Source organism: Ananas comosus, linkage group 4, assembly GCF_001540865.1.
Source record: "Ananas comosus cultivar F153 linkage group 4, ASM154086v1, whole genome shotgun sequence".
Lineage (NCBI taxonomy): Eukaryota > Viridiplantae > Streptophyta > Magnoliopsida > Poales > Bromeliaceae > Ananas > Ananas comosus.
In genome coordinates, this window is record NC_033624.1 from 12,771,303 (window position 1) to 12,796,735 (window position 25,433).

At 35.9% G+C, this 25,433-nt stretch overlaps 2 protein-coding genes across 2 annotated transcripts in view; one reads left to right on the forward strand and one right to left on the reverse strand.

Annotated features, from left to right (window-relative positions):
- LOC109709683 (guanine nucleotide exchange factor SPIKE 1) lies at window positions 831-23,157 on the forward strand. Its single transcript, XM_020232011.1, has 31 exons — window positions 831-1,234; window positions 2,850-2,939; window positions 3,665-3,827; window positions 3,929-4,053; window positions 5,737-5,849; window positions 5,982-6,037; window positions 6,175-6,272; window positions 6,426-6,563; window positions 6,775-7,089; window positions 7,290-7,583; window positions 7,962-8,129; window positions 8,220-8,411; window positions 8,764-8,807; window positions 10,169-10,238; window positions 10,420-10,581; window positions 11,718-11,825; window positions 12,017-12,054; window positions 12,572-12,716; window positions 12,979-13,105; window positions 14,706-14,899; window positions 15,229-15,359; window positions 16,335-16,410; window positions 16,588-16,698; window positions 18,082-18,264; window positions 18,409-18,552; window positions 18,671-18,844; window positions 19,255-19,602; window positions 19,956-20,288; window positions 20,737-20,922; window positions 21,182-22,156; window positions 22,523-23,157. The coding sequence occupies exons 1-31, from the start codon at window positions 1,232-1,234 to the stop codon at window positions 22,775-22,777; spliced, it is 5,559 nt and encodes a 1,852-aa protein (XP_020087600.1). The 5' UTR covers window positions 831-1,231; the 3' UTR covers window positions 22,778-23,157.
- LOC109709284 overlaps window positions 23,487-25,433 on the reverse strand; it is a 9,027-nt gene continuing 7,080 nt past the window's right edge. The window contains exons 7-8 of the mRNA XM_020231442.1: window positions 23,974-24,123; window positions 23,487-23,893 (exon numbers count right to left, since the gene is read on the reverse strand). Coding sequence (XP_020087031.1) covers window positions 23,816-23,893; window positions 23,974-24,123 — 228 coding nt within the window. The 3' untranslated portion in view covers window positions 23,487-23,815. The remainder of the gene's footprint in view (window positions 23,894-23,973; window positions 24,124-25,433) is intronic.

Here is a 25,433-nt window from a genome sequence, read left to right on the forward strand (position 1 = left end):
TTTTGGGAAGTAATTTAGAAGCCAGCTTTTATCCAGCTAGAAAGAAACAAAAGAGCATGCATGGATTTTGCTGGAGTTTGAAGGGATTAAGAGGAGAGCAGAGGAGTGGGGGGCACAAGCAACCCAAAGCAGAATGCGCCCACTAATCCCCACCAAACAATCATTGCCTGCACCCGGTGCATCATCGATACATTAGTCACAGTTTTTTTTTTTTTAAAAAAATATTTCTAGGTAGTTGTTTGGTTCATTCTGCGTACTCCTGCTTTTAGCTACAGTAAACTTAAAACAAGAATTCTTGTATAAACAAGCACACGTAAAAATTCTGCTGTAATCAATACTTTATTTTTTTGTCGCAATAAAGTATATTAAAAACATATTACTAAGAAAAATACTATACTTTACTGTAAATCAAATAGGCATCATTTGAAATTAGGATAGCTGAAAGCCAAATAATATATAGAATAGCTTAGCTATTATCAATGGAGATGTTGTCTAAAATGTCGAGGGTTTATTTGTAGTTTCAGGTCGAGACAGATGAATAGAAGATCCAGGAGAGGAATAAAAAAATAAAAATAAAAGGGGGCAAGTGACGTAGGATAAAGTCTAGTAAATGGCCGGTCCACGGATAAAAGGATGCACCGCGTGCAGGGATAATTATCCAACCCCACCCCGGTCGACGTTCCTTTGGATACAAGTATAAATTTTAAATAATAGCACTGGGCACTGTACTCCTACTCGTAGCCATTATTATTAAATAAATAAACAGAATAAATACAAAAATAATTAAATAAAGTATATATTTTTAGTGTAGAGAGAGAGAGAGAAAGGGTACGCACACATTTTGGAGGAGTGACCGATAGAGAGAGATAGAGAGAGAGAGAGAGAGAGAGAGGGAGAAAATTAAAAGGAGCGAAACCAAATCCTTATATTTTTCCCCTTCCCACTATTTTCCCCTTCTTTTTATTCCTTGTTTCTTCACCTGCTTCGCTCTCGCTCTCTCTCTCTCTCTCTCTCTTACTACCAAACCCTCTCACCGGAGAGAGGAGAGAGAGAGAGAGAGGAGAAGGGGACAAGAAGCATTGAGAGAGAGAGAGAGAGAGGAAGCGGGGGACATCGAGTTGGATTCTAGGGTTTACGTGGCTGGGAGTTCTTGGTCGCGGATCTGGTGTTCTTTGATGCCCTAAGGAGATCTTTAGCTCAGCTCAGCTTGGTTTCGCCTCGATTGCTCGCCATGGTATGCTTTTTGTATGCATTTTGTTGCTGTTTTGATGATTATGATGAGGATTGTGTTGTTGGGACTTGTACTTCGATTTAAGCTAGCAAGAATCGTGCCTTTATTGGGGTTGGGTTGGGGGGGGGGGNGGGGGGGTAATGGTTTCTTCTTGATTTCTTGTTCTGATTTGGTTTGGTGGTTTTAGCGTTCTTGAACTGCTTATTTGAATGTGGTAGCGCGCACGTACGAGGCAAATTACAGGAATTTTGCCCTTTCTTTTTGGTTTCTGTGTGTTGTTGGGTCTCACTGTATCGAGTTGGCTACACTTCTTAGCTTAGCAGGGCAATGTGGGTTTAGTTTAAGGTTCTTTATGGTGGAGTGCATGTCGTAATGTAGTAGGTTTACATTGGCACTAAAATTTGGGGGGGAAAAGAGATTCTTTAACATGCTTCTTTAAGGGAACCGTTATGGGTGCTTAAGGTGCTAAGTGCTAAGTTGAGTAATTTGGATGAGTGGCAAGATTCAATTGGGTAGACGACATTTGGGTTCACTGAATTTGATAGCATCTCAAAACAGAGGCTAGATTTTTATTCACATAACTTGGAGCCAAGAGGGAAGTAGCATTTATATGTTTCGTCTCATCACCTTTTCTTTATCCGTGTTAGTGGGTGGGACCTTGAGGGAGGGTTGAGTTGGATTCTATGGTTTCTGTTTCTTGAAGGTCTTGATCGTGCATCTGGTTATGGCACAGTTTAATTCAGCTCGGTTTTGTTCCTTATTACTCACCACAGTAATGTTTTCTTTTTTTTTTTTTTTATTTATTGGGATCTTATTTGATAGTGATGATTCTGTAGTTGAACTTTTAGGTCAAATTTTAGCTCATAATAATTGTGCCTCTGTTCTTGTTTGTTCTTTTTCGGATTTGATTTGTGGTACTCCTTTTCTTGAACTGCTGATTTGAATGTGCTAGCTAACAGATTAAAGGGCAAATTACGGGAACTTTGCTCTTGATCTTTGTTTCTTTATGTTCTTGGTTCTCATTGTGTTGGGATGGCTATTCTTGCTACATTATCGGAGGCAATGTAGGACAGTTTAAGGTTCTTTACGGTCAAGTTCAGATACTATTATAGTATGTTAATATTTGGTGCCTGCAATGTTTGGTTTTAAAGATAAGAACTCAAGAAAGAATTCACTTCTTTTGGTGTGCTAGTACTGAAAATATCTGGCCTGAGTTCAACACCTTTTGCATAGGGAATCAGCGTTTCCTTCTGATTGGCACACTTGACAGTGGATTTAGCTCTATCTTTAACAACCGAATGCCATAGATGCTGCAAAACGTGACATGTTTGTTGTACTCTACTGTTGTACATCTTATCTTCATTTCCTGGTGCTATAAACTTTAGAGGAATTATTATTTTCCAGTTAAAAATATTTTTTTAGATATATCATCTTTGGTATGACATTGCAGGAAGCCATGATTTTATATGCAGCCTTTCAGAATAAAATGTATAATATTTAATGTACAAATAATTTGCTAATTCTGATCTCTAATTAAGTGATGTCTTGATAAGCTTGTTTAATTCTCAAGCTCTTAGTAACGTTAGTTAAGTGGCATTTTAACTTATTGATGATACAGGCTACAGAAGAATGTACATCATCAGAAGGTCATCGTTTTAAAAGAATACCTCGCCAATCATTGGCAGATAATCCGCAGCTGGATCCATTGGTTTGCTTGCCCTTTCATTGTTGTTTTGTGGACTATAATTAGAGTCATTTCTGATGTTCATTCTTTGAATGCATAAGTCTGCTGTTCTCTCTGTTTCGCTAAGAAAATTATATTGTTCAATGATCTTATCTCGATATTTTCTTCTTTTATCTTAAGAAATTTGAGCTGATACATTGGTCTATAATGTGGTTAGGCCTAAGCCAATCCTAAGTTAGAGTTGACTTTGGTATCAGATTTGTTTTTTGTTTATAATACACGAATTAATCAAGAGCCTTTAATTTAATGAGTGAGCATTTAGTCTTCTGTTAATAGTCATCCATGCCCACTTCATAGACCAATATTAAGATGCTTTGACAGAATAGTGTCGTTGCACATGGTAATAGTATATTTTGAAAGTTACTTATGAGTTCTCATTTCTTCTGTTTAACTTTTGAAGATGGGACATTCTTGAAAGAAAAAGATATCAAGTAATCATTGTTTAATTTCATGGAGAAGGAAAATTTTATGATCTACAAATGTGTAAATACTGTCATCTTGACCTTTGCACTAAAATCAGGATATACAGTTGAATGCATAGTGTAGTATGATATATGAAGAGGTTTGAAGGAACTAATTCATGTTTCACATTTCTTGATCATATTTCTGTGTTACTGCACAAATATAATTATGGCTTTCAAGCTATGAAAGTTTGTCTGAAGTAGTATGATTTGGTTTTTTTCCTGCAGTTGAATGAAAATCTGGATCAGTGGCCGCATATAAATGAGTTGGTACAATGCTATAGGGCTGATTGGGTGAAGGATGAAGCAAAATATGGGCACTTTGACAATGTTGCTTCAACTTCTTTCCAAAATCAAATTTTTGAAGGGCCTGATACAGATATAGAAACAGGTGATGGCAGAATAGTATCATACTGGATGCACTATGCACCGACTTTAACTTTGATGATAAATATCTAGGCTCAACATTTCTCTAATTTGTTCTTGCCGCAGAAATTCGTCTTGCCAATGTAAGACATTCAAAGACTGAGGATGCTCTTGAAGATGATATTCCCAGTACCTCTGGGAGGCAGATATCTGAGGCTGGATCATATGGTTCATCTAAAGGTCTTAATATGGTACCTAGCGAAAACTTTTATTTAAATTCAACGCAACAAATTGGGTAACTTTGACTAGTCATTTTGTATGTTTTAGTTCATAAATGCATTTTTGAATAGACTGCGTCGAACAAAGAGCAGTCCGGTAAAGCAAAAAGTATTTTGTGTTGCTTAGGAGGACAGATTAGCAAGCAATTTGAAATATTGATGTATGTTATCCTAGTATTTTGGTGTCATTTATGAAGTGTTTGCAAGAAATTGAAATATTAATGTATGTTATTTGAGTAGTTTGTTGGTTATCTATAATGATTGACCTTAGTTTGTCACCTTGTCTTTTTGTTTGCTTCGTGATCAATATCTGTATGGTACTTAAGCTTTTTTTTTTTTTTTTTTTTTTTCATTCCCTTCACATAGACAATCAAGGATTTTGGAACCAGATTTCTTATTATGCCAATTACCACTCATTATGGGTAACATGCTATCTACTTGTCTTTGTTTATGGATTGGCCATGCTCATAAACTAAGTTATTTAAACTACATGTTGCTGATACACTATACTATCAAGTAAAAATGGGCATTATCAATCATCAGCATGCCAGAACCCAGAACCACTAAACTGATAACATCTCCAGGAAAAGGTAGGTATGGTCGTGGAAGCCTTCGGGTATTTTGTGGTTTACATTAAGTATGAATATTTTAAATCCTTGTGGACAAGTTTTTGTCTTTTCACTTGGCGATCTTCAAATAGACATTCAACAATATATAGAGAAGGATTGTCATACTTGTAGTGAGATAAGTCTAACTGCATAGCTGTACTTTCTAATTGGCCTTTGATACATTAAAATAAGAAAGATAAGCACAACAAGATTTAGGTGGAAAATTGTTATGATGAAATTTTGCATGGACGATGCTCCTAGGTTTCTGCATGCCTGTCTTAGGTTTGTAGGATTACATTAAAATGTGGATAATCATTCACATGCTGAGTGCCTATGTACTAATAACATAGATTTCATTTTTCGGTGATCATATTTTTAGGTTAAAATTCAAAAGAAAACTTGTAAATAGTGTGAATATTACTTTACCTTCTTAACACTTAAAGATCAAGAAAATGCTACCTGAATTTTACCTTCTTTACATTTAGACATTAAGAAATTGCTACCTTAAATTACAAGATGATAATTGCTTTACCTCTTTCATCAATCGTTCATCAGTAAATCTATTACAATATAATAAAATTGCAAGTAAAAGTGTACTATTATAGAAGACCATTCGTCTTCTTCTTTGCTTGTCCATATTGTATACTGTTCATGTTGCTATTTAGGTTACGATAGACTACAGTTGATGTTGGCTATTGAGCAATGGAACTAAATGTGGGAACATTACAGCTAATCCTGTGAGATTCAATATTTAAGTTTTGTCTGTATTCACCATACCAAGTTGGTATGAAGTTTTGTATTCTTCATTCAACTATGCAATTATAATCCTGTCTTTCAGTCAAGAAGCAATGGAAATGTCCAGTCTTTTTTTTTTCCCTGACCATTTGTAGCTTCCTTTACTCGATTAGAATGCATGTTTTTCCTATTTCTATTAAACTTTATCTTTCGTTGGTGTGTAAATATGAGTCTATCCCTCCAATACTCTATATATGAGTATATCCCTCCAACAAAAAGTTGTCTTATAGCGTGATTTGCTGTGGTTTTCCAGCATTATGGTGAGTCTCCTTTGCCGGCATATGAGCCGGCATTTGATTGGGAAAGTGAGAGATCTTTGATATTTGGCCAAAGGACGCCTGAAACTCTTCCAGCACAATATAGCAGGTTAGTGATGGCACCATGCATAGTTAATGTTATTCATGTGTTTATCTGTAAGTGATGGCAGCATGCATTGCTGTCTGTTCCTTTAGCATTTTACTATCTTACTCTTTCTATATTGCTAACTTATTTTTACAGTGGATTGAAGATAACAGTCAAAGTGTTATCTTTGTCGTTTCAAGCTGGGTTAATTGGTGAGTAATATTCAAATATTTATTTAATTCCTACACTCTACATATTGGATTTGAGTAAACTAGGTATTTTTGTCCCGAAGTAGCATCTTTTGTGTTATTATGTTCTTTTTTAATAGTTTGTCATCTACCATGTGTAGAGCCCTTTTATGGTACAATATGCTTATATAGTAGGGAGAGGAGAGAGAAATTATCGGAGGACTTTTACTTTCGTGTTCTTCCATCAGAAATGCAGGATGTAAGATGAATTCCCTTTGCCTTTTAGCTTTTTGATTTTATGAATCTTTCAACAAGTTAAAAAGACTTTTGCTCCTTACCTTGTTTGTACCTCAATTCTTTCCCCTCATTGAAGGGAAACTAATTCATTTTTCCATATATTTGGCCTTTACAGGCTAATATTTCTTCTGAACGGCGAGGTATTTTCTCCTTGGATGCTCCTTCAGCATCAGTTTGCCTTCTCATTCAGCTTGAAAAGCCGGCTACTGAAGAAGGAGGTGTCACTCCCTCTGTTTATTCTCGCAAGGAGCCTGTAAGTAAAGGTCTCTTTGGTTTATTATTATTTTATTACCCAATGCGGTATTCAATCTGGACACGATAATGTTGAGCCACTATTCTGTATCCAGCAAAAACTTCGACCTACTATTTCATGACTGATGCTTCATTTTTGTGCGAGCAATTGTCTAATGCCTCTATTTGCAAATGTTGACTACTTGACTAACATTCTCTGCATGACAAACTAGGTGCACTTGACTGAGAGAGAGAAACAAAAGCTGCAAGTGTGGTCTAGAATTATGCCTTATAGAGAATCGTTTGCTTGGGCGATCATTCCACTTTTTGAAAGCAACAATGCTGTGGTTGCTGGTGGTTCAGCTTCTCCCAGCAGCCCCCTAGCATCCAGTGTATCTGGCTCAAGTTCCCAAGACAGCATTGTCGATCCTCTTTCAAAAGTTACTTTAGATGGCAAGCTCTCCCAGTATTCAGGAGGAAGCTCAGTTATTGTGGAGATATCAAACTTGAATAAAGTCAAAGAAAGCTATACAGAGGACTCTCTTCAGGTGAAATTACTGCCCAATATAATCAGCTAAGTTTTATTAATATGCTTTTTCAACACAAAGAACTCATTTATATGGAGGATCGATCTGCTACGCCTAATCATTGACTTGCATTTTCATTTGATGTTACTGCTGGATTTTTTTTTTTGTTGTTGTTTACAATTTGGTCAGATTAACTTGCACTTTTATTCTTACCTTTTTAGGACCCCAAACGGAAGGTGCACAAGCCCGTGAAAGGTGTACTTAAATTGGAGGTTGAGAAGCTTCATGCTTCCCATGCTGATTCTGACAACATTTCGGAAGGTGGTAGTGTTGTTGCTGATTCAAATGATGCTGGTGATCATTCTTATGAAACTAGTTATGGAAAACACCATGGCAATGGTCTTGATCGCCCTAGGAATGGTAATGTGAAGTGTAGTGTCATTGATCGGAAAGAACTGCACAGGAGTAGCCCAAATGTGATTGCAGAAAACCACTCTGATTGCAATAATGTTGATGTAAGTAAAAAGTATCTAATCATCCTTTCCTATTCGGTGTTTTTTTACTTGATGATTTGATTAGGGCGGGTGCGATCACTTGTTATGAAGTGCACTTTATGAAATTCCGGAAGCTTTTTGTGGGATCTGTAGTTGTGTTACAAAAGCAGTTTCTGGTTACCAAGTTCATTAGTATTGTTGTTCGTAATTTATGTACTTACCAAATTATTATCAACAACTTTCTGCAGCGAGGTTTTGAGAAATCTTGAGTGGATAGTGGTTCAATGAGCAGCTAGCTTAGCTTCTACACTGAGCAACATTGATCTCAATATCCAGTTCTACCATCTATATGCTTCTTTCATCTCAGTAATAACTGCTTTTATTTCTTTTGTTTTGCAGTTTCAAGCTTTTGATTTTCGCATGATGACACGCAGTGAGCCGTTTTCTCAGCTTTTCCATTATCTTTATGTCTACCCATTGACTGTTAGTTTGAGCCGTAAAAGGAATTTGTTCTTAAGGGCGGAAATGAGAAAAGATGATGTTGACATCCGCAAACAACCGTTAGAGGTCTGTTTTTGTTGGTATGAACTCATTTTAATTTTGAGTTCTTGATATTAATTAACTTGGTGTACTGTTTTTTTTTTTTTTCTCCACCAGGCCCTCTATCCAAGGTATCCGGGTACATCACTTCAAAAATGGGCTCATACACAAATTGCTGTTGGGGCTAGGATGGCTTGCTATCATGATGAAATTAAAATTTGTCTTCCTGCTCTTTTGACACCGCAACACCATCTTCTCTTCACCTTTTTTCATGTTGATCTCCAAACTAAACTTGAAGCACCAAAGCCTGTATGTTTTCGTATATTATGCACCTTTTACTACTGTTATCAAACATATTATGAGCTATATAGCAGGAAAGTATTTGATTGGTATTATTTGCTTTGCTTTTTCTCTTGAAATATTGGAACATATATATTAATCCTTAAACTACAAGATTTCATCACTTTGTCTCTTCCATTAGGTGATACTTACTGTTAGAGGTTGGTGGATAAATGTAGGATCCAAAATTTTAGGGAGGCAGTGTGAAAATTGGTTTACTAATGGGAGGGTCTCCTGCATTTCAGCCTACATATACGCAGTTATTATATAGTTACAAGCAAGATTCTTATGATACTATCTGATATGCTGCTTATTCTTTCAGGTAATTATAGGATATGCCGTACTTCCATTGTCCACGCACATTCAGTATGTACTGCTATCTTTGCTATACTTTCCCTTTTTTCCATTATTTTTGATCTCATGCCCATAAAATTACTTGACTGTTCATGGCAACAATTAGCTTAATGCAATACATAGCGAGTGTTTATTACTACTAGAAATATACTAGGCCTGGGGGGGCATACTGTGATCTTGAGATGAATTATTGATTGTGTGTGATCCATTGAGCTCTATTTTAGTTGAACATTTGTAACCTAAAATTTGCATAGAGCAGTCATTAATTGTTTTGTATTAAGGGAGTGTGAAGGTTGGTGTACATAGTAAAATTAATTGTACTAAAAGGGAGACTACGAGACAGTGGATTTTTTTTTTTTTTTTCCAATTGGAAATGAGATATTTCATGGTTCTAAGATGACATGGACCCAATAGGTGTGGCATCCAAAAATTCAGTGAGACAACTGTGACACATTACAATTTTCTTCAGGGGTCATGTGGTGCTAATTTTTGTTTCTTCTCTAACTGAATATGTCATGCTAATAATTAGTATGTTGTACGAGAAAGCTTAGATACTGAGCCAGCAAATTGTTTTCTACTTAGTTGATTACTCAATGGAAGTTTGCCATCTAAACTGTTCAAGTTAATCATGTTTTTTTTTTAAAATTTTTTTAAAAATTTTTTACTTTAAAGGCTTGATAGATGTTAGAAGTATTTATACCGTGATGACTTATGCCCTTTAGGTTTTTCTTTTCAATTGCAGCCTATGAGTTCGTCTTTTGTCCATTGCAAGCTTCTGATATGTAACAACCCAGCCTGGTACTAGCCACTTGTTTGGCCCAAATCACTCGCTCAAAATGCTTAGTCATTATCTACTCAGTTTTCCACACACGGGTTTCTTTGCCATCTAATATGGGACTGATGGTGTGTCGCATGATAGTCATGATTTTTCAGGATAATTTATTCCACTTGTGAGGTTTAATCAACTAATATCAAAGCAACTATGTTCTAGCCATTTTTTTTTTAAAAAAAAACTATGAAGGACCTATTTGGGTATTAGCAGTTAGTTATCCGGTGATAATTTATTCCACCTACGAGCTGATTTATCTATTGCGAAAATGACTTAGAGGCCTTATATATTGTACCACTGAAGATATCAAAATCATGCTTCCATCTGCCAATTGCTGCAATAGACCCTTTAAGTAAACGAAAGGGATGTACTGACCAAGATGTTCGGGCATCAAAGCAGGTCATTCAGGCATCAAAACAGGCCCTATATAGGCTTCATCTGTTTTGAAGTGATAAAGTTATTATTCTTTTGCTCTGTCAAACTAATTATGTCTTCTTTTCCTGAAGTAGTACGATACAATAAAAGGTAAATCTTATACTTACAGGCTGCAGTCCGATGTGTCTCTTCCAATACTAAGAGAGCTGGTTCCACATTACCTCCAAGAGAGTAGTAAGGTACGTTGAATTTGAGATTTTGATTATTTTACTCAGATTAGTTTGGTCATACCAACAAGTGCATATAAGTTATTCAGAAAGCTCATTTATCCTCTTATATAATTTTCTGTTCACCAGTTAGTTTTGTCAGTGTATTCTTTTGAAATTGGTCTCGTAGTTATCATTTTTAATTGTCTTGTAGGAGAGGCTGGATTATCTGGAGGATGGTAAAACTGTATTCAGATTGCGTTTAAAGCTATGCTCTTCCTTATTTCCAGTCAATGAGCGAATAAGAGATTTTTTTCTAGAGTATGACCGTCATACTCTCCGAACAAGTCCTCCTTGGGGTTCTGAACTTCTTGAGGTTTTGTTTTTAATTTGTTCCATGCGTGAAGTTTTATCTGTTAGTTTGTACTCTCCTTGTTCCATTGTTGTTCATTATACTCTCGTTATTTGTTTCAAATGTCTGGTGATGGTTTGAGGCTTCATTAGTATGTAAATCTCTTAGTTATATGAAATATTGCTTTCCTGAAAAGACATATGGAGCTTTTTTTTTTTTGTTATCCTCTAACCTAAGATAATGCTATAAATATACCTTGATCTATATTGGATTGATTGGTGCTGTTGTCAATTTTATTTTGAAAAATAATTGTAGGGTAAATTGCAGCTTAGCCCCTGAATTTTATGAAATTATCATTTTGGCCCCTATAAAGTTAACACGATGATCCCCCCATACTTGTATAAATGTATCAAATTGGCTCATTTTTCATCTGCCGGTCATTACTAATAGAAATTTGAGCTGTATGCTGTCAGCTATTCTCAAGCAATGTATGCCATGTAAATGACTAATTGTACTCAATAGCTGGATACCTGCGAGTAAATGTCAGCATGCAGATTTGTTTATTGTTGGTTTTCATTAGGTCCTGTAAAAGAACATAACTATTAGTCGAAATATAACAATTAATCCTAATTAACTTAATTAACTGCATTGACAGTTTGCTTAGTCCCTCATTGCATAATTTTAAAACAAAAAAGCGCAAGAGAATGAAATGGCTGTGGTTCAAACAATGACAATGCCCTCTGATATGGTGGCAGTGAGGTGATTGGCCTTGTTTGATTAGTTCACGATTGATGAGTTGTGGGTGAAGTATGACCTGATCTGTAATTTCTTCACTTAAATATAAGGACTATGTACAAAATAACTAGCTTTGTATGTTTAAAGAATTTTAGGAACTTAAAATCCTTTCAAACTTTTTGAAAGATCAGATAGCTTTCGGGTTGAGACTATTTTTGGTCCATTGGTCTTGGAGAAGGCTTTCCTCTTTTCAGTTGCATCATGTTTCCTGCTGATTCTCTTATTCTGTTTTCAACTGTTAGTTTTCTGTAGGTTAGTTGAATACATGTATTGATATGCTTGTTTCTTCGATCCATTCTCCTTTACTGGAATTTCTACTCCAAGAGTTGTGGTTTTACTAAAGAACAAACTTCACACATGTACAGGCGATCAACAGCTTGAAGAATGTTGAATCGACTGCCCTGTTACAGTTTCTTCAGCCAATCCTTAATATGCTCCTTCATCTCATTGGCGATGGTGGTGAAACCCTTCAGGTTTATTGTTATTTCATCCTTTTATATATTGCGTTAAACTATTATTTTGATAAATATCTAAACATTTATTTCTGGCATAAATCTTAAAAGAATAGATGATCAACCAGTGGTGTCCAATATGCTAGAGTCGTATTTCTTCTCCAATTCCTTGTGCAGCTTTTTATTTTCGTTGATATTACCTTATGTTGCAGGTTGCAGCATTTCGAGCCATGGTCAATATCTTAACCAGGTAAGGTTCTTGTTATTGGCTCTTGGTTAATGTCTATTAAATTTCTCAATGTCTATTAAATTTTGGTTTGGGTGATAAATTTGTCATTTGTAGTTGGGTGACTTGGGCCACTAAAATAAACTGCAATTACTTTGTTGCAGTTTATTGAATGCATATTCTAATGAACCTGGGTTTCAATGAGTGAATTATCTTCAGTGCACTCTCCTTTTTTAGGAAATATCGTTCCATTTGTGATAGTTCAAATTTTATCTTATATTATTTTATATAGTTCCTAATTTTTGATATTTTACTGCAAGGTCATGGAGAAGGCTGTGTTGTTCCTTAGTAATTCTGAATGTCTGCCTGCACTTTATTCCTGTTTTTACATGCACTTAAATTTCTGCCCTTATTTTTAGTTTTAAACAATTTTAAATATAACATGCTATCATGCAAAAACTTGGTAGAATGGGCTATTTATCTCTTTCCTAGTTTAGTACATTCATGTTTTTTTGGCTTTCTGCACTTGTGTGTCTTGCAGGGTACAACAAGAATCAACTGATGGTGCTGAGAGAAATAGGTTTCTTGTTAGCTACGTCGATTATGCTTTTGATGACTTTGGTGGTCGGCAAGCACCAGTATATCCTGGTCTGTCTACTGTATGGGGTAGTTTGGCTCGGAGTAAGGTACACATTTATCTCTTTCTTTTCAGTAGGAGCGCTATGTTGTAGATATTTGTGCATTATGTTCGCTTTTAGTATGGCTGATGTTTCTTTTTGGGATGCCTGAAGCTTGTTGTTTTTCTGCTAATTTATTTTCTAAAATTTAGATTTTCTTATGGTTATGAATTCGCTTTTTGATATGCTTTAGGGATGCAAGAAAGTAGTTCTTTGATATGTTTGTTTTTCATTGCTTACCTTTTCTGTCATTGCACTTCGTTCATTGCAGGCCAAAGGCTATCGTGTTGGGCCAGTTTATGATGACGTGTTGGCAATGGCTTGGTTCTTTCTGGAGCTTATTGTGAAGTCAATGGCATTAGAGCAAAGCCGTCTTTTCTACAACAATGTTCCGTTAGGTACTATCTAACTTTATGAGAGTTTTATATATATAATATTTTCACTATCTTTATGGCAGCATACTATGTTGCTTCTAACATTTATCATCAAGAGATTCCATACTCAGCACTTTGAATCTACGTTGTAAATGATTTATACTTGAGTGTGCTTGGTAATTGGTTGTTTTCAAAGGTAGATTCTTAGTCTTTATTGAATAAATACTTGTTATATGATCCCTTTCAGTAGCCTGAGTCGTTATCCTTTGGATGGGTACTACCACTTGAATCAGTTTCTCTTTTCTTACTGCTTCTAGTAAAGCGGCATTACATCGTACTGTGTTTTCCTAGCAATGCAAGATACCATTGAGCATTCAAAGCATCTAGGCAGCTCTCAAACTTTGACCATGTTGCCTAAGGTCAAACTCCTTGGCTGCTCAAGGGATTTTATTTAATTATCTCTTTTAAATTCTATTTTTAGCCTATTTTGAAACTTCGATCAGAAGCATTCAAGCAATTTAGAGAATTAGTGGAAGTTGTCTGAGCAATAGTAACTCAAATTGTCTTTAGACTTTAGAGTATTGACAACGTATGGATTTAAATTGAAGCATGAACTTTGATTATTTTGATTTTGGCTTAAATGACTTAGGAATCCAGAGAGCTTAAGAATATTGTTGCAACTTGGGTTCTCAATGAGTTTAATTTTACATGATATCAAAGAAGATTAACAAGTCAAAACATAAATGAACATATATTTTAAGTTATTTTGACAATTGAATTAACTGTAGTAGTATGCTTTAGATGATGGGGAGGAATCAAGTGTTGCACAATGGGGAAATTGCTGCACTGCTACACTAGTTGACAAAAATATTAACAACTACGTAGATTCTTATCTTTGAGACACACAGTAGCATTGCTATTTGGCCGTCCAACTGATATGTGTGAGTACTGTGTTACTTTCTAAATATTGCAACTGCATGTCATGTGTTCTGTAGCATTGATGCGCCTTAAAATTTTACGCTCTATTCATTTATGTGTACATATTGAGTTAAAGAGAATCAAACAGCATTTAGTCAGGTTTATATACTCACTGTGATTACATTTTGATAAAGAAAAGCTACTTGTCAATTTGTAAGGATTTCTAGTTCATGAAACTTTGTCAATTGCCTTCTCTAGATATTATCGTTAGTTTAATTCATGGATTGTATTATGCTAGTTGTGTTGGTTATCGTATGTTTATGTGGTAATGAAGAAATCTTGCGAGTCTTATTTTCCTTGAGTGCCACAGTATAGCCAAATATGGCGTATAGTTCCTGCTTAATGGTCGAATCTTCTATAATGCTTCTTGAACCTGAAAGTACTCAAATTTTACTTTGCTTGAATTGCTTAAATTCTGTTTAAATCTTTGGATCCTAATTCTCTCGTTGAAGATGCTTATTTTAGACTCACATCTATGGTTCATGATCACTTGATTTGTGCAAATTTCATCAAAATATAGTTTCTCCCACTCCCACGTGCATTTTTCTTTGGATTAATATATATATATATATATATATATATATATATATATATATATATATATATATATATATATATATATATATATATATATTTCTTTTCCCAGGTGAAGATATCCCACCATTGCAGTTAAAGGAAGGCGTTTTCCGATGTATCATGCAGCTCTATGATTGCCTTTTGACTGAGGTTCATGAACGTTGCAAAAAGGGTTTGAGCTTGGCAAAACGTTTAAATAGCAGCCTTGCTTTCTTTTGTTATGATCTGTTGTCAGTCATTGAGCCACGCCAAGTTTTTGAGCTGGTACAATGATCCTTTAACCTTTAAATTCCTTTGCCTAATAGTTAATAGGATTGTTAATTTGATTCTCTCTGTTACTAGTTATATATTTTGTTGCTTTTCTTGGTTATCTAAAAGTTAGATGGAATTTCTTGGATCCACAAATTTGTAAGATTGAAGGAGATAAGTTTCTGACTACTGTGATTAGCCAAGATGTTAACAATACAATAAGTTAAAAGTATGGAACAAAATGATAGATGTCTTGTCAAAGCATGTCTCTCATTGCAACAATTACCATTTATGCTCTTAATATAAGTCGGGGACAATCTGTAATGCTATCTGATATTTGCCAGGTTTCATTATATCTGGACAAGTTTGCTGGAGTTTGCCAGTCAATTCTGCATGAGTGCAAGCTTTCCTTTCTGCAGATTATATGCGATCATGATCTTTTTGTGGAAATGCCTGGAAGAGATCCTTCAGATAGGTACCAAGGACTCTGATCTTTCAAACAGTCATAATGATGCATATATTATTCAATATATTGGGCTGTGTACATTTGTCTATAAGCATTTAAATGCCAATGCTTTACGTCCTTTAGTACGAGTATTCTGAACTTTTAGGCAGAAGTACTAGACTATCATCCTGAAGAAAGCTCACAGAGATTCTTCTGTCCCCATTTAATTTTAAACAAGTCATTAAGTTTACAAACAGTTATATTCTGTTGTTTGTCTCCAGGTTGAAGATTTGTCATTGTTTAGCACATGAACAAGCCGGCTAGTTGTTACAACTTTTGACAGTGAATCTCTAAACCTTGCGGTTTTTAAGAATAACTGTGACCATTGAAATCCATAGAGTTCATAGCCCTATGAAATGGTTTGCAAATAAGGAATTAATGAGCTGATCCGATCCTGCGTAGATTAATGATACTGGTAATGGTTCCTATGTATAGTTTTGAGTGTTTGGTTCACTGAGGCAATAGCACAATGCTAACCATGTAAGGAAGACACATTGTGTTGGATACATCACAGTCAACGAGCTACCTGGTTCTCTTAAAGTCTTTGTTTTGTACTTTGAATTAGAAGTTAAATCTTTTGAAAGTCGATATCAGGTTGACACTTATAAAACTATTAAATTTTCTGTGTTCTTGTTACTTTCTAGGTATGTTTCAATCTACTCTGTAGTAGGAAAGTACTTTGATGATGATGACCTAACTTATTGAATCTTGAAGTTACTCAATGCACTCGCTGACGTGGAAAACATGACTGGTCGGAACTTTCATCTAGTTGTCCTAAATATTGGAGTACATATAAAATTTAGTATAAGTATTTACCAGATTTAATGTTTAGAAGTATTTACCAGATTAATATAGAGGAAACTGTACTGTCACATGCCTTCTGATTTGAAGGTTAAAGTTATGGTCGTGCAAACTGAGTTTTCTAATTCGTTATAATTCCTGCAGAAACTATCTTTCATCAGTTTTAATACAGGAGATTTTTCTCACGTTGGACCATGATGATTTATCACAACGGGCAAAAGTATGTAATTTGTTTCTACAGATCTCTTCATATAAATTCTTGTTTTGTGGTTCCTTGAACCTTTTTTTTTTTCCGGTGCTTAACTAGATCCTACTTTTGCTATCTTTGATTTTTTTCTTTTTTTCGTTGCATTTTCATGTATCAATCAAATGAAGATTCTCTTTTTCAATATTGTAGGCAGCTCGTATGTTGGTGATCCTTTTGTGCAAACATGAATTTGACTACCGTTACCAAAAACGCGAGGATAAATTATACATCGCTCAGCTTTATTTTCCATTTATCGGACAGGTAGGAAAGAAATGCCAAATTCTTTGATGTCTTTAATACCAGGTTTTACTTCCGACTTTGTTAGATTTTTTATGAGGTCGAAAGTTCAATAATTCTTTTTGAAAATATACTAAAAAATTATGACATTTAGTTGCGTTTCTCCGCATTTGAATTTCTGTGTCTCTATTAAACTATCTTTGTTTGTTTGAATTTCTCACATTTCATCATTAGAGAGTATAAATTTAAGGGCTAGTATTTCACAGTATCTTTTGTTTCCCATTTCCGAGTTTTTTCAATGTCCAGGCTAACCAAAAAAAGCATCACCATGCAACGAGGATGCAGAGGAAGAATGCTACTGTGGATGTGTTTTAAGTCTCGAAATTAAGGTTTTTTAGTCAGGACACAGTATATTAGTTAAGGATGTTGGTTGATGAAGATAGGGACTGCTGAGTCCGTATGTTGTGGACTAAATGCACTAAGAAAGAAAAACTCTCACTAAGAAGACCGTCCTAGGTTTTGCCTCAGAGTTTTGCTAAATTCATGTTGATGACAGTCTAAATATTCCAAGGTTCGAAATGGTTCAGGAGTATTGAGAAAGCATGTTTTTAGATGTGAAAAGCGATTGTGAGGAGAATTGGCTAGTTAACCACCAAGGGCATATAGGCCATGTTTGGATGTTGGAATAAGTTATCAAGTGATATTATATTCTGTAAGAAGATTTCCTATTGTGATCGGAAGCTAGGAGTGTAATCAAATGTTTAGAATGGAATAACATAAGATAAATTACTTATAGGCGAAATATGCTATCCTACTAAATAATAATGTCAAAGACCTTCCAAGGAGCAAAAATCAAATTCCTACTTTTCAATTTCACCAGAAAATCTTCGTATTGAATAAGTTATATATTATTGGTAACTTATTTTGCCATCCAAACAAGGCCATAGTGTAAATGTAATCAATGAAATTTGTGATCTGCTAATATTCTTGGGAAATAAATGTTAACTGACTTAAAACATATGGCTCAAGAAATAAAGCCATTACATCAGAGTTCTCAATTGTCAATTGAACTAGTTCTAGGGAGTAGCGATTGTTATGTATGCTTCATTGTTAAAACTGTTTTAGCATCGAGCTAGTGCAAAACCTCAAAAGATCTGTTCATTATGGGAGAGCTGCAAATAATAAAAATCATTGCAGGTTCTGGAAACGATCGACTGCCTTATTTGAAAATATGCCAGAACTAATAGTCCTATAAACGTATGGTAAAATTCCAAATAATTTTTTACTTTGATGAGGACATACTTCTAGTCATGACCATACTGTTCATGTGGAAGATATGCTATCTGAATATAGTTGTTGCTGCATGGATTTTTGTTCTCAAAACATAATCCGTTTCCTTCACTGCAGATATTAGATGAGATGCCTGTATTCTATAATCTAAGTGCTGTTGAGAAACGTGAAGTTTTAGTTGTCATCTTGCAAATTCTAAGGAATTTGGATGATGCATCCCTTGTCAAAGCATGGCAACAAAGCATCGCTAGAACAAGGTTGTTTTTCAAGCTCCTTGAAGAGTGTCTCCTGCATTTTGAGGTTCGTATTCGAGCAATGATCACATTGATGTTTGTCCATGTAATATTTTGATATCATTGTTAACATTGCTTGGTTGGGTCATTGGTCTTTGGTATATTCTTATGATTTTCCATTGTTTATTCTGTCTGTGTGAATACGTTACAGCACAAAAGACCAGCTGACAGCTTGCTGATGGGCTGTAGTTCGCGGAGCCCTGAAGGTGAAGTTCCTGCTTCTCCAAAGTATTCTGATCGGCTTTCCCCGGCAATCAACACATATTTGTCTGAGGCTTCTCGTCAGGAAGTTAGAGTATGCCTAAAACCTAGTTTTCATGCTTGATAAAATCTTGAGTAAAAGATGTTGCAATACATTAGCATTGGATGTGTACCTTTATAGTATATCACTAAATGCTACATACACTATGCAGCCCCAAGGAACACCAGAAAATGGATATTTGTGGCATAGAGTCAGTCCTCAGCTAAGCTCTCCTAATCAACCATATTCTCTAAGAGAAGCTCTTGCACAAGCACAATCTTCTCGAATTGGTACCACAACACGAGCATTAAGAGAGTCTCTACACCCAATACTAAGGCAAAAGTTGGTATGTTTTACGTGCTTTTTTTTTTTAATCAACATGTCTCCAAATAGGCCTCCGCAAAATTACCAATTTACATTCGTATCCTTGAAAAAAATCTGAACTTCTATATTATGCCCTTAATACACTTGATTTGTTACATGTATACCCTTGTAGTTACGAAATTTTCTCCTTGGAAAAACTCTTTTTATGCAAATCACAAAACCAACTTCCCCTCATGAATTTGATGACTCCTGAAAGTAAAATTACTTTTGTAAGGAATTGCTTTGAGGAATAGAGACGGAAATTCAGCTTTTTATGGTGGTATGTATGTGAATAGGTGAATTTTTGGAGATTTTTATATGTAAAAGCTTTCTTGTTAAGGATCTTCACAGCTCTGGGTAGTTGAGCTCTTTGACACCATACATTTTCTTCAGGAAATTTGGGAAGAGAATCTCAGTACTGCTGTCAGCCTCCAGGTTTTGGAGATGACCGAAAAGTTCTCAGCTGCTGTAGCATCTCATAGTATTGCTACTGATTATGGAAAGCTGGATTGCATAGCATCCATCCTCACGGGTCTCTTCTCTCGAAGCCAACCGCTGGCGTTTTGGAAAGCATTATTCCCTGTATTCAACAGCATATTCAATCTCCATGGTGCGACGCTAATGGCAAGAGAGAATGACCGCTTCTTGAAGCAAGTAGCTTTTCATCTTCTTAGACTCGCTGTTTTCCGAAACAATTCCATTCGGAGAAGGGCTGTTGTTGGATTACAGATACTTGTTAGGGTAAGCTACCAATTATGTTGTGATCTGCAACTTGGGGGTTTTCTGCAGGAACAACCCACCAAATTTTTGGTTTTGCTAATTTTAATCTGCTTTTTTCGTTTTCATGAATTCGGACTGAAATACTTTATGGACTGAAATACCCTTAGTCCTCCTCGGCCCCTAATCAGATCAATACATGAATTATATAGAAACTAGAAGACTTCAGTCAGGATTATTTCAATCCAAAATTGCAAAAAGTGAAATAGGCAGTATAGAATTGGAGAACTGAAAAATCAGCAGTTTTTTTTGGCAAATTGGCCTCCAAGGGATATGCTTGAATTAAAAAATAATGCAGATTATTTTCTTATCTACAGAATTCATTTTACTATTTCATGCACACAACACGGCTGAGGGTGATGCTGACAATTACCTTGTCGGAGTTGATGTCTGATGTGCAAGTGACTCAGATGAAGTCTGATGGATCTCTTGAAGAGAGCGGCGAAGCACGACGTCTTACGAGATCATTGGAAGAAGTAGCGGATGAAGGTAGGAGTGAGGAACTCTTAAGAGAGTGTGGACTTCCTGGAAATGCCCTTCATGCAGTCCCCGAGGGTTCAACAGATAATAGGTGGTCTTGGTCTGAGGTCAAACTTCTATCTCAGAGTCTTCTCCAGGCCCTTGATGCAGGACTAGAACACGCTCTTTTGGTAAGATGTTTCTATTTTGGTGTATCATATTTCTATGCTGAAAAAGTGAACTGAAGTTATATATCAGTTCTTCAATTGCCATTTGTTCTACTCTAGAGACAGAAAATTGGAAACGTGCAGACAATGAGGTCCTTAGATTAACATCCTAAATGGTCACAATTAAGGAGATGCCACTTAACAAGATGCCGAAATATTACATTGTATAATAACTAATGACTTGAGATTTGAGATAAATCTAATTGTTTAATTATTGATATTCTAGTAAGTAGCAACTAGAGTAAGATTGTTCGCATCAATACACTGTTGCATTAGGATAGAACAATTTGTCAAAGATTCATCTGATGGGGAAAAAAATATTATGTTTTCTTTACCAGATGTACATTTGCATGGTAGTTCTTATGGCTAATTTGTATCTTTTGTAGGGTTTTAATATTCTTTTACCTTGCAGGCTTCTGTAATGACTGTGGACAAATATGCGGCTGCCGAGAGCTTTTACAGACTAGCAATGGCTTATGAATCCGTTCCAGATCTGCACATCATGTGGCTGCTGCATTTGTGTGATGCACATCAGGAGATGCAGTCGTGGGCTGAAGCCGCACAGTGTGCAGTTGCTGTAGCTGGTGTCATCATGCAGGTAATTGTCATACCCTTCAATTGTTTCTTTTCTGTTCTTTCTTTTATGGGAAAAATGTGCAGAGTTTACCTAAACTATGTCGAAATGAAAAATGAAAAATGAACATCTTGATTTTCCTACCTTTTTTTTCATTACTCAATGATTTCGAAAAATTACACTGACTCTTCTTAGCATGTAATGGATTTGTGAAACTCTTTTGTTAAAAAAATGTTAATGTCAAGAAGCGTATGGAACCTACTAATTTTTCCTTTTCAATTAGGCACTTGTTGGAAGAAATGATGCTGTGTGGAGCAGGGAACATGTGGCTTCTCTGCGGAAGATCTGTCCTGTGGTCAGCAGTGATGTCAGTGCCGAGGCCTCTGCAGCTGAAGTTGAAGGATATGGTGCATCAAAACTAACAGTGGATTCTGCTGTGAAATATCTCCAGCTTGCGAATAAGCTCTTTTCTCAAGCTGAGCTCTACCACTTCTGTGCCAGCATATTGGAACTTATAATCCCAGTCTATAAAAGCAGAAGGGCTTACGGGCAGCTTGCTAAGTGCCACACTTCCCTAACAAATATCTACGAGTCCATTCTTGAACAGGAGTCGAGCCCGATTCCATTCATTGATGCAACTTACTACCGAGTTGGGTTTTATGGCGAACGGTTCGGAAAGCTAGATAGGAAAGAATATGTTTACAGAGAGCCTCGTGATGTGCGTTTGGGTGACATCATGGAGAAGCTGAGTCATATTTACGAGTCCAAAATGGATGGCAATCACACCCTTCATATTATTCCAGATTCTAGGCAAGTCAATGCAGATGAGTTACAGCCTGGTGTCTGTTATCTACAGATTACAGCAGTAGACCCAGTTATGGAGGACGAAGATTTAGGCAGTCGGAGAGAGAGGATATTCTCCCTTTCTACTGGAACTGTGCGTGCTCGTGTATTTGATCGATTCTTGTTTGATACCCCATTTACCAAAAATGGGAAGACCCAGGGTGGGTTAGAGGACCAGTGGAAGAGGCGGACGGTTCTCCAGAACGAGGGCTCTTTTCCTGCTTTGGTGAACCGGCTTTTGGTTGTCAAGTCCGAGTCTTTGGAGTTCTCTCCTGTGGAGAATGCCATTGGAATGATCGAGACCAGGACGGCTGCGCTTAGGAATGAGCTTGAAGAGCCGCGGAGTTCAGAAGGTGACCAACTGCCAAGGCTTCAGAGTTTACAGAGGATACTCCAAGGCAGTGTTGCCGTGCAGGTAAGATGAAGTGCATTAAAGTGGTAATCATGCAGATTAGTTAGAGCTTGTTTTGCTCGGGTGGAGATTTCACAAAGTGCTGTTTGACTGGAGGGCTTTTGGAAGAAGCACTAATAGCTTTCGCATTATGATCCCCTAAACAAACAGAAACGTTCTGTACTGGAGTTTCTACTTGTGGAGCCTAGAAAGATCAGCTTTCTGCCATAGTGGAAGCTCCAGGCAGCCTTTTTTTTTTTATCAATTGCCCTGTTTCTGAATTCAACTCCAGAAGATAGGGCAGACCGGTGCTTATTGATCTTCTTAATTATAATTTCCTCTTGTTATTCTTATTTCTTACTAACTAGATGTCGGCGTAATGTGACGCAGGTGAACAGCGGAGTGCTAAGTGTGTGTACGGCATTTTTGTCGGGTGAGCCAGCGACCAGGCTCCGGTCCCAAGAGCTCCAGCAGCTAATTGCTGCGTTGCTTGAATTCATGGCTGTTTGCAAGCGTGCAATACGTGTACACTTTAGATTGATAGGTGAAGAAGATCAAGACTTCCACACACAGCTTGTGAATGGGTTTCAATCCCTTACAGCCGAGCTTTCTCACTACATCCCGGCCATACTTTCGGAGCTCTGATTGCATTTCATTGGCCATATGTTGTGTTCATATGCGTTGTCATTTTCGAGGCTCATGGTCTTTTTGTTATGTTTCCATTTTGCATGTTTGGTTGTACATGTATTTATCCAGATGACAGTTGCGCAGGCTTTGCAGTACCTGGTGATTTTAGTAGATGTTGCTTTAAGTTTTGGTTGTACAATGTGTATAAGCTGGTTTTTCAGGCCAAGTGCAGTGCACTGAAAATTCGTCTCGGAGAGGCCCTGTTTGGTTGTTTGCAACACCAGTCTCCGAGGGGCCTCTTTCACCTTAAGGACAACATTAGACTAAGAGCATGGTTCCTCCTCACGATTGTTAATGTCTTCTCTTTAGTTATAAGATCCATCGAAGCCCTTCTATTTCGTCTACTCGTCTACCGATCTTTGATGGCGTTATAAGTCGGTTTTTGTACTGAAATGAGATGTGTTTGTTTATGTCTGAGCTCTCGCACCTGTTAGTTTTATTTACACCTCGGCCACCGCACGCGAACGTAGAATTAGTCATCCAACTATGATAATTTCTGTGAAGAACGCTTTTGGTTATGCCACCTGGTTGCTAGTGTAAAACAGCTTTGGACAGATTAGTCCAAACAAAATTTTAAAAAATGACCCAACTCAGATTTTCCTCAAATTAGGAGTGTAAGCAATCTATAGAAAGTTGCATTCTTAAACATAAAAAAATTCTGTGCCTAAGCTTGAAGGCTACCCGTAGATTAATCTCCATGTTTAAACCAGTTGCAACGTCCCCAGATGGCATCACAATAAAATGGAAGCAACGTCTGAAGAACAATACTACAAAATACTATGTCTAAACTACTCTGATATGTTTTATGCATGATATTATTCTCAAAATTTACATAGATACGACCAAATACAATAAAGCAAACCAACATTTGTGGGGTACTAATGCACACGCATACACTGCTTACCATGCGGCAAAAGCATGGCCAATAATATGCTTCATACGTGTTATTCATCCACTGATTTTACACGGTTGAAGGCGCACTGGAAAGCGATACACTCACACAGAAGAAGAATCAGAAGCGGACTTCTGGTTTTCAGCTAGTTGGTTGTGTAGGAAGTCCAGTACTGATTTACGCTGAAAAAGGAAAGCAGATATATTAACACGTAATTTAGAAAAAAGCTAGGAAAACAATGAGACAAGTATTGCTTAGTTACCCGTTGTTCGACAACAGTTTCATCAGCATCTAGCTTCAAAGATTCTAAGCATTTGATCGCTTCCTCAAACCGATCTACTGCCACATTCTCGTTGCCGAGATTCCGATCCACATCTGCAACTTTGGCTAGAGAAATCGCCAGATCAACAACCTATGCCGAAAGAGATACAAAGCGTTGAGAAACTTAGAACACCTATAGAGTTGATTTTTTCTTTAAAAATACACAATACACAATACACAATACAATACAATATGCTATATAATATAACATACAACAAAGCACAATACTCGATAACAATATATAATACACTACAAAGCAATAGAATATACAAACATACAAAACAGAACGCAATCCAATGCAGCGCAATATAGTACAAACAGAGACTACATAATACAATAATATAATGGAATATACAATACAATGCAATACAAAACAACACATAGCAAACAAACAAATACAATACAATACAAAACAGAAGACAATAATATAACACAACACAGTGTACATATATATGCAATATACAGCATAACACAATATAAAACAATACACTATGCTATATAACATAATACAATATGATGCAATACAAGACAATACAATACAATAATATTATATACAAAGCAACGTTTTCTAAAAAAAAAAAAAATACAAAGCAATGTAGAAATATAGTATATAGTATACGTATATACAATATGCAAAACAACACAATGCATACATAATACACAACATGACAATCACCACACAATACAACATAATACACTATGAAATATAAAGCAATACAATATAAATACACTATATAATATATCACAATACAATATAGCAATACAATACACCATATGATATATACAATAACAATACCATGTTATATGCAATTCAGCATACATTGCATGCAATGAACGATATACAATACAATATACAATATAAAATACAATACAACAGAATAAAATATGCAACACAATACAATACAATGTAAAATGAAATAACACACCATATAATACAATACAATACAATATACAATGTAAAACAATACAATACATAAAATAAACTACAGTATACAATATATAGCAATACAAAACGGTGATAAAAATAATTTGCAATATAAAATACAGTATTACATACAATATAATACTCGACAGAAACACAATAAAATATAACATACAATACCATACTCGACAAAAACATACAACACAATACATAATGATAAGATGCAATACAACACAATGTACAATATACAATATTGAATACAAGACTTCAATATATTGTACAATACACTACAATATATTATATAAACAAAACAATTTGCTATATAAGACAATACAATTTGCTGTATATATATATATATATATATATATATATATATATATATATATATATATATATATATAGAGTCCGGCTACTATACTATTATGAGTACGATCGCCCTCGTACTCATAAGTTGTTTTCGATGATAGAGCTTCCGAATC